Genomic DNA, 10,694 nt, shown 5'->3' with positions numbered 1-10,694 from the left:
TCACCTCTATAAAGCAAACAAACTCAACTTAAGCATGATATTTCTGGCTACAAATTCCATTTTCAGCATCTTAGTCATCCCGACTTAATACCAATTTGAGACGAAGGGTCACATATGGGGTTACTGCCACATTGTAGGGTTTATTACCAGCAAAAAAGATGATCAGTTCTCAACATATTTCAAATTCGATTGAGAGATATATTATATGTGTTTATTACTATTATAGAACTGGTCGCTGGGTACTAGCACGCTCTCGGGAGAATCCAAAGAGCATGATAGAATTTGAGCATACCGAAATGTTATGTCTATGGAAGGTAAACGACATTGTAGATAAAATTCGGCCACGCAGCTCAGCGTGCCATATTGCAGAGCGTGCTGGAATTGAGCGTTTGAGAATCTGGCGAGTACTGTATAATTTCTCGCCGCTAATAAATAAATGATAATGTAAAATCTCGAACGTTTTTTCAACAGTGTAGTAAATCATGCATGGCCATGCACACCTTTCAAATGTTCTATGTTCCTTGTAAAGCGCTTTGAGCACGTTTAGTGGATATTGCGCTTTATAAAAGCTAATTTCTTTAAAAATTGACATCACATGACTTGTTACAATTTTGTCATTTCCGTAAAATATCTCGTAAATGTTCATCAAGTTTTCAAGTCACGTGATCTCAGATCATTCACAGCGATATATCCCTATAGATAGTATGCGCTTGGCTAAGAAGCTCATAACATTGCCATCCTGAAGTATAACGGACCAACACATAAAACTGTGTGTATCCATGAACGTTTATAGTCAGGTTAATACAGTTCAGTGAGCATAACTCATAAACGCGAATGGCAAAAAACAAGAACAAAGACCTGAGTGACGTCATCTTCGAACTATCTATAGGGAGGGTAGTCAAATGTTAGTCGAATCCTAAGCAATGTTCAACACAGTGCAGTATCCGGTAATGTGTCAATTCAGACGTGGTTCGTAGCTCGTGTTAAAACTTTTCACTTTGTTGTTAGCAAAGTCAAGAACACAGCCTTTCTTCTTCATTATTTTTTTCATTTATTTTATAAAGTCTAAAATTCAAATTCAAAAATGTAAGATATGCCAAGTACAACTTTTAAAATGTCTTTACTTACTTATTTCAAAACTGGTTTGAATGTTTCCATGTCTTGTAAAGTGCCCATTTTTGTTTTGCAGCTCCATAGAAATCTATATTTTCATCCTCATTATCGTCGTCGTCATCGTCATTATTATTATTATCACAACCACCATCAGCATTACTATCATCATCATTACCGCCAGCACCATTATAATCGCCTCCATCATCATCATAATCATTATTATTATCACAACCACCACAACCATCATCATAATCATCATCATCATTACCGCTAGCACCATTATAATCGTCTCCATCATCATCATCATAATGATTATTATTATCACAACCACCACAACCATCATCATATTTTGATAATCATCATCATCATTACCGCTAGCACCATTATAATCGTCTCCATCATCATCATAATCATTATTATCATCACAACCACCACAACCACTGTTATAATCATCATCACCATCAGCATTACTATCATCTTCATCATCATCAATATTATCATCATCACCACCACAACCATAATGATCATCAACAACATCATCATCATCATTTTACTCCAAGACATAGAAAGAAAGCCACATGGACTGGGACTATCAGATAGAATAAATATGGTAACCACCATCTATTAGGCCACCAGCAATGAAATTCAGCGTTTACTGTCAAGAATGTTTTTTTAAGTTTTACGCGCTTGCAACACTTTAGACTGTCAAGAATAGTCTAGCAAATTGAAGACAGGGGCGAGAAAATGTGGGTGAGAAAATAAATAACAACCTGAAAACATGTGATACTATTTAAAGTTAATTTTGTTTGCATACCCTACTGTGGTGTTTAATTTCACTGGTGGGTGTTTTATTTCAATGTGGGAACGCCTGAATTTGATTAGAATTCGACTTAAATTGAGTCGACTCACGGGTGTGTAATGTAATTACACAATAATATAAGACATAGGACTTAGGCGGGAGGGAGGGAGGGAAGTGAGTGGGGTCGGAGAGAGAGAGAGAGGAAAGAAGGTAAGATAATGGAGAGAAAGGAGATAGGTCGAGAGAGAGAGAAAGAGTGAGAGAGAGAGAGAGAGAGAGAGAAAGAGAGAGAATGAATGAATGAACCGAGAGAGAGAGAGAGAGAGAGAGAAAGAGAGAGAGAGAGAGAGAGAGAGAAAGAGAAAGAGAGAATGAATGAACCGAGGGAGAGAGAGAGAGAGAGAGAGAGAGAGCGAGAGAGGGGTGAACAAAAAAGGGACATTAAGAGGAGCAGGAGAGATGGAGGAAGGAAGGAGGGAGAAATTAGAGAGAGAGAGAAAGAGTGAGAGAGAGAGAGAGAGAGAGAGAAAGAGAGAGAATGAATGAATGAACCGAGAGAGAGAGAGAGAGAAAGAGAGAGAGAGAGAGAGAGAAAGAGAAAGAGAGAATGAATGAACCGAGGGAGAGAGAGAGAGAGAGAGAGAGAGAGAGAGAGAGAGAGAGAGAGAGAGAGCGAGAGAGGGGTGAACAAAAAAGGGACATTAAGAGGAGCAGGAGAGATGGAGGAAGGAAGGAGGGAGAAATTAGAGAGAGAGAGAGAGAGAGAGAAAGATAGAGAGAGAGAGAAAGAAAGAGAGAGAAAGAGAGAGAAAGAGAGAGAGAGAGAGAGAGAGAGAGAGGAGGGGGACATGAAAGGGACACAAAGAGGAGGAGGAAGGAAGGAGAGAGAGAGAGAGAGAGAGAGAGAGGGAGAGAGAGAGAGAGAACGAATGAACCGAGTGGGAGAAAGAGAGAGAGTAGAGAGAGACAGAGAGGGGAGGAAGATGAGGAAGAGAGGGAAGAGAGAAAAGCAGAGTCAGAGACATAAAAGAAGAGAGAGAGAGAGAGAGAGAGAGAGAGAGAGAGAGAGAGAGAAAGAGAGAGAGAGGTGCATGTTGTATGTAGTATAATATAATGCACTGATTAGCATCAATGTACCCGAGACACCAAACTCACATACTGTGCCAAGCCAACTGGGTGCGTGTAATAAATCTATTGAGTAAAGAGTTTTCAGATGCCACGCTAATTTAAAGCGAAAGATGTAATCTAAAACGTCGATTTAATATTTCTACACGCAATAAAGCATCAAACAGTCAACATTTTGGAAGGAATAAAGAACCCGTGCAAATGTTGTTTTTTTGAAAAGAAATAAAATTGTAAAAAAAAAAGAATATTTACCTTTAAGATAAGCAAGGACGAAGTTAATATAAATACGACTGTAACAAAATTTAGATTGAAATGGCATTAATGTTCTACGTAATATATTAATATTATTATCTGTGCCGGTCTGTTTTCAGGGAAAAGAGGAAGAGGAGGAGGAGGAGGAGGGGGGGAGGAAGAGAAGGAGGAGGAGGAGGAGAAGGAGGAGGAGGAGGAGAAGGAGGAGGAGAGGAGAAGGAGGAGGAGAGGGAGGAGGAGATTAAGGAGAAGTAAGTTGAGGCGGAGTGGGATGTGCAGGAGAAGGAAAAGGGGAGGGGTGAAGAGGAGGAGGAGGAGGAGGAGGAAGAGGAGGAGGAGGAGGAAGAGGAGGAGGAGGAGGAGGAGGAGGAAGAGGAGGAGGAGGTGAAGATTAAGGAGAAGTAGGTTGAAGATGAGGGAAATTTGCAGAAGGAAATGGGGGAGAGGAGGGGGGGGGAGGAGGAAGACGCGGACAAGGAGGAAAATTAAACAATAACAGAACCAAAACAAAACAAAAACAATATGAAAGAAATGTAAGACTTATTCTTTTATTTAATTAAGGAATGCTAGGGAATTGGCCCTTGCACATTATTTTCTGTAGATTTGGATTGGTCCCATCGTAGCTTGTGGCGCCCTCTTCTGAAAACAAAGAATTCATAGGTCACATATTGATGGATGAAATCGTGACATTAGTACACAAATAATTATAATAAAATAAATTCTAACTATGAACAATTATATAGTCTAGCGCACTTTCATGTATTTACAATGCTCAATGCGCTTTACAATGCTCAATGTGCTTCACCAATGTTTCATTTATTCCCCCCCCCCCCCACCCCCACCCTCAAGCCAAGCAGACCATATATGGAATCATATCTATTTTTCGTAAATTATCAGTCGCCTTTGCTGCGATCTTTTTGTATTCACATTCTTACAATATCCGCCACTGTCAGGTACTCATTCACACTTGAGTTGGTGTAAAGCGCATTACCTAAAGACAGCGTCGGGATCAGAATTTTAGACGATCACTATCACTATCACCCATCCGGGTTATCTCTGTCATTTCTAGAGATAGACGTAGGAGATTTCCTCCGATGATGGATAAAGTTAATGATATATTTATCTAATCACATCGCGTGTACTGTTTGAAGAAAAACAACAAAACAAAACAAAACAAAAAACAAACAAACAAACAAACAAAAATCCCCCAAAAGTAAAACATGTTTTTAAAAAAAACTTCAAAATGTCAAAAAGTCTCAATTCGGCGTTTTTTAAGTCATTTTAATCGAACAATAATTTAAAGACAACGTTTTCTAATCAAAATTTTAAAAAGTCAGAGAGTTGACCAATTATAGTTCTACATTATTTAATGGGACATACAGTTAGTCGTTTACAGTATAGAATGAATTAAGGTGTCGTCACTCAGCTCTTTGTCTTGATTTTCGACCGCCAGTCGGTGATAAGTTCTTTAATAATTCTCTCAATCGGACTACAAACGTTAAAGGGTACGCACAGTTTTGAGAGTTGGTACGGTACCATTGCTCTGGCAGCAAAATTGGTGAATATTTTACCCAAACGTAAAACATCAGTATACAAATTTATTTAGCTTACGATTTGCATATATCTATTATGCAAGTGTTTTATTCCCCAGAAACGAAGAGCAATTTAGCGAATCGCCAACCGTTAACATCACCATTGACCTGCTTCTTCTATTTGTGTTTCTGAAGTATGGTTTCAAGATACACGATGAGCAATTCAGATCATTAACTGCTATAATATATAGAGCAAACTTCCACTAAATAGGCTAGATGCACCTTACAAGAGGTCCCAAGCTAACAGTAGCAATGAACATGTAGGGCGTAACATGCAGCCTGTAAGTCATTATTATAAATTGATCCTTTTCAACAGAGACAAAGTGTTACGGACCTGTTCACTTGTGTACTGATGTGGCGTAGTTGCACACATATGTAATGGCTTATGATCGTATAGTGGTTTTTTAATATAGATAGTAATATTATCCTTTGCGTTGTTTTGTAGATGTTAATAATGATGATAACTGAATGTACAACATCAAGACATTCAAATAAAAGTCCAGATTCCAAGTTTAATTTCTTACAGCTTTATTTGTTGTGATAAATTCAAAATCCAAATCAAATAGCATGGTCATAATTCAATCAGTTTCATAAATTCCAAATCCGTAAAATCAGTCCCCATGTAAAGTCAATTTTGCCTAAGTAACCATTTTCAATATACGTGAAATATTTCTAAGTCCGTAATAGCAAATAAATGATGGTGAGCACAATAGGTTTAAAGTGTGCAGCTCATGGTCAAGTAGAATGCAGAATCCTAAGGTAGAATCAGAATCATAATAATTATCCCGTTTTCCTCGAAAACCTCCTCTTTTATCCCTATCAAAATTTTACCCACAGTTCCATTGTTTCCACGCCCCCTTGTAGTTTCGACAGTTCCCTGTCAGTCTATAATCCAACCCCTAATAGTAAGACCCAATCATATTCAAACCTGAAACGTCAATTCCTACATATTGATGTTAAACCCCGCCTTTTATGATATAACATTATTTTGATAAATGCCCGTTTCACATGTTTCAACACCCCTAAACCAATTTAAGAATGATTGATTAAATAGTACTCAACATGATAACCTATCCATTAACTTGGACACAAAACGGTCTCAAGTAACCTGGACATAAAACTGCCCACACGTGTCATGCGTCTCAAATAGCTTGGACATACAACTGCCCACACGTGTCATGCACTGACCAAGCTTAACTGATATGCCTGCACTATGTACTCACTAAACCCATTTGCTGATATATATAATTGACAGTTTTGCACCAAATTTCTTAGATAACCTTTTGCATAGGCTTACTCTCTTACATACGCCCCTTTCTTAGAATTTAAATTGACTTAAAACAATTTCAATTAAAAAAATAACAGTAAGAGATTAAATATATATCTAATGTCGAACTAAAATGCAATAAACAAATGTAAGAAATAGTCTATATTTTTTAAAATGACAAATACTTATACCAGTTAAACATTTAACAACTTTAAACTTTAAATTCAAAAACACCAAAGTTGATTACAACATTCATATATATCGATTATAGGTTTTAAAGTATTAAATTCACAAACATCAATTTTGATTACAACATCTAGATAGATATATATCGATTATAGGTTTTAAAGTATTAAATTCACAAACATCAAATTTGATTACAACATCTAACTAGATATATATCGATTATAGATTCTTTTTTCTTTCAAATTACAACATCAAATCTATCAAAAAGAGATTAAAATTTAGATTTACCAACACCAAAATTGATTAAAACATTTATATTTATCGATTAAACTTTTTTAAAGTATTACAACATCGACAGTAAGATATCATTTATTTAAAAATTCAAAGAAAAATTATCTTTTCATCTTAAATTCCATCTTCATAGCAATACAAGTGTTTAATTCTCGTCATATCCCATCACACATACATATTATTGCGTGAAAAAGGATGGTTCAATTTCCATTTGTGATATACTCACGTTATCTTATTCAATCTCAAATTCAACTCTATACGACATGGGTGATAATCTCAGCTTCCATGTATGTCTACTCATTTACTGTCATCTCAAAACCAATACCTTGTATATTCCCTTATATTGTATGATTCCATTGAAACAACATTATTACATTAATTCCAACTTATAATATGTGGTACAAATAATGTATTATAGACATCTAGATCCATATACGAAGGATTACATTTCAATTAGTAATAAAAAAAAATATTAAAAAATAAATCATAATAATAACATTATCATCCTTTTAAAATTCAAGTTGAAGTTATTATCATTCATTGTTCATTGTTGATGTTTCAGTTTTTAAGCTTTTTAAGTCACGACGGTGTAGTTTACAACTTCATTGATATCAAATTGTTCTTTGTGGTCATCCATCAGAGGTCACATTTCTTAGTAATCCGTTCGTTTCGAGAATGGTCATCTTGTAAAATGGTCAGTAATTGTTAATTAGTCATTGTTTCCATTTAGAATGAGTTGTCATGTAATGAAAAAAATATATCAACTATAAGAGTTGAGGTGTTTGCATCAAGTCTACGTGTTGCATTGTTATGTGTGTTGTGGTCACTGCATAGCCCAAGTGTCATAAATTCACTTTATTTATTGTTAATTAATTAAAAACTTTTTCCTCTGTAAATGTCTTAGAATTATCACAATAATGTCTTCACATTCAAATATTTAGCGTTGAATAAATAATCAAACAATAGTCTGTCCGGCTTGTTCACATCACATATTTAGTGTTTGTAAATAATCAGTCATTAGTCTGTCCGACTTATTCATATTTAGTACAGTGTAAATAACTAAATAAGTAAAATCTAACATAGTATGTGATTGTGGGCTGTTACTAAAGTGACCAACTTTTGCAAGTAGTGTGTTGTATTTGTTCGAGTCTTTTGAATTGGGACGAAAAAAGACTCTACAGGTAGCAAACGTATGCTTAACCTGTTGGGTTGTTTCTTGGTCTTGTGACGTCGCTGTAATCCATTCATCTCCGGCATCTGGGTCGATTCTCCTCGTTGATATTTGTGGTTGTCTTGTGTATACGTTGAGTCTCATTGTAGATGAAATTGTAAAAATTCAAGATTAACTGTGTGCGAGATCTTGAATTAAATGAAGTTTGACTTATCCAGCAAGTCAAAAGAAAGTTGTGAAATCAGCCATGTGTTGACAAAGAGTTCGTGTGTAGTAGTCGACAGAGGTCGTGTGTTGTAATTGTCTGTGTTTGTTGATCGAGTTTTGATGAGGTGGCATGTGAGTACACACCAGGTAGATGATGTAATCTGTAGAGTACCGGTGGGTGACGTGAGTCCAAACACCAGGTAGATGATGTAATCTTGCAAAGTTCCGGTGGGTGATGTGAGTCCACACACCAGGTAAAGGATGTAACAATAACGTAGTCTAGTAGACTATGTAGTAGGGTCGAATAAGGTCAACAATATTTTCGTTATTTGAACGCAGGTTGTTGAATATCATACGATAATGAATCCAAGGAAATCGCTCATGTGGCGTTTTGCGATACTTTTTCCTGCATTGTCTTATATACATATATAGCCTTTATCTTTTACAATGATACTAAGACAGGCTTTATTATAATATTCAATGTTTATAAGTTGTAGATATGGGTGCTGCACACTTGTATATTGACATAAGTTTAAATTTGAATACGCTCACCACTGAATATGATGGAAGTAGTATTGTTCACAATTGGACATCATTTTGTAAAAACAATCGTATCTTGAACGTTTATGTAATTATTGACATCGTACATCGTTGGGTATTGTTGTTGTAGAAGTAAATACAAGTAATCCAGTTGTTCAATAAAGAATGTAAATATAAAAAGGTTCATGGAAGAAATCTGTGTTGATACAGATATTATTTTATGAATTCTGTCAAGTTTGTATAAGTTGAAAGGTACGATGTAATTGAGGTTGCTGTGTATTTGTAGTCTGTAGATTGTGTTGATTCTGGACGTATCAATGGCGTAGTGTTTTGTCGATATGCTTACTCCATTTCAAGGTATTCGTGGATAGACCAAAGGGATTAGGACATTTCCCGACCTCTGTTGTGGCTGTGTTTGAGTTGCCTCTGTCGTTGTCATCAGCGTTCCCGTTATGACTGATGGTTGCAAGTGTCCTCTTTCGTGATGACTGTATCATGTTTTAGTGCAAACACTACTTCTGCCTTTGATAAACTCGAATTATTCCCCTTAGAAAATCCCTAATTTAATGAAATATGATTTTGTTTATGTTATCGTAGCACTTCCTACCATTTCAACTGATTGCCGAATGATTACACACTTAAGATTTGACAAATGAACATAACTTCTTCAACTCAGTTACAAATTTTATGATATAAATGTTAAATTCAAACCACGCAGTAAATATTGATTACAATTACAACAGCAAATTGATAGGAGAAAAATATGATAATCAAAATATTCGCAGTAACAATATACACTCTGCTCAATAAAAATTCAATGTCTCACACCTTTGCCCTCGGCTTATAATAATATTCATATAACTCATTGCGATGTAATCTCGCGCCTCTTAATATAGCATTGATAAATGTGTGCGCTTTAACCACGCGCATCGTATTTATAAAAATTCTCCGCCTTCTGCATCATTTCATGTTAAACAATGCGCTTTAATCAAACGCAAAATAAAATATTCCCGAACGCCTCATTCCTGCGTCTCGTAATTTAAACCGTGTGCACTTTAATTACCGCGTCTTACATCACTGCGCTTATTTACCCACTATGCATTTACAGCATTTTACCATATGGGTCACTTATAATTCGCTGATTCTTAACAAGTTAACCACTTGTGTCACAAATATTATCAGCTCACATGACATGATAATGCATTTTCAATATTTTGTTATTCTTCCGTAATAACATTTTAACTCCGATTACAAGACATCAGTCTTTCATAATAATTAATACTCCGTCATTTTATTTGTTCTCCGACTTTAAACCAAAAGTCCGTTATTCCGTTATTATGAGAATATGTCTCCTTTAAAAATCACGATGAAACGCGTTTCAAAACAAAACTAAACAAAACAACGATTGACTCAAATTCCGCATAAATCATTTCAACTTAATTTCCAGTGATAAAATCCAAATGTCTTATGTAATCTATTATAACGCCATGTCTCATTACAAATATATAATTAGCTCTGTTGTCGATTACTTGGCTGCGTTAACCACACATTTATTACCAAGAATACAAACAGATATAAAACTTTGCTCTTTGTCATGAACCCATGAATCTCAAAGAGTCAATATCAACCTACCAATTCATCCCTACCGACGGGAGAAAAATATAATCAATGATGTTGTTATACAACAATAAATACCATAAGACATTTTTCAATTATCAAAACTTATAATTTACGTGTTGTTATTGCCATCATCTTCTCGAGTCATTTTGACAGAAAATAAAAACGTAACAACATTAAAGAATGACCAACTGTCTATGTTATTCCAACAGTAACAGACAAAAATTGAAATAAAAATCGACATGACTTTGTTACTGAGCTTAACAAAACATTGTCATTAACGGTACCAAATAATATTCGAAGATTTGTTCCGAAACGCTTGATTGTAAGTAAACGCATTTTCATTTATTTTGAAAAATAAAACGCACTAAAATATTCATTTAAATTCTGCAATTTTTCTTCATCTCTCTCTCTCTCTCTCCTCTTTTTAAATATTTAAAATACATATAGCATCAATATGATATTATTATTATTATTATTATTATTATTATTATTATTATTTTGCCGTTCTATAATATATTGCTTTTAGTTTTT

General features: G+C 35.3%; 1 protein-coding gene across 4 annotated transcripts in view; it reads right to left on the bottom strand.

Annotated features, from left to right (window-relative positions):
* Window positions 1-3,814: 3,814 nt before the first annotated feature.
* The window catches only part of LOC144963401 (DNA repair protein RAD51 homolog 2-like), a 124,206-nt gene continuing 117,326 nt past the window's right edge, over window positions 3,815-10,694 (bottom strand). For 3 of the 4 annotated variants that reach the window (XM_078897378.1, XM_078897381.1, XM_078897382.1), the window contains one exon: window positions 3,815-3,928. In XM_078897378.1, the coding sequence (XP_078753504.1) occupies window positions 3,846-3,928 (83 nt within the window). In that variant the 3' untranslated portion in view covers window positions 3,815-3,845. The remainder of the gene's footprint in view (window positions 3,929-10,694) is intronic. The other variant, XM_078897379.1, reaches the window with a different exon arrangement.

Source organism: Berghia stephanieae, chromosome 1, assembly GCF_034508935.2.
Source record: "Berghia stephanieae isolate SIO BIC M18660-M18661 chromosome 1, UCSD_Bste_1.3, whole genome shotgun sequence".
In the NCBI taxonomy this organism is placed as follows: domain Eukaryota; kingdom Metazoa; phylum Mollusca; class Gastropoda; order Nudibranchia; family Aeolidiidae; genus Berghia; species Berghia stephanieae.
Note: the sequence above shows the minus strand (reverse complement) of the source record. Positions and strands in the feature narration are given on the sequence as shown.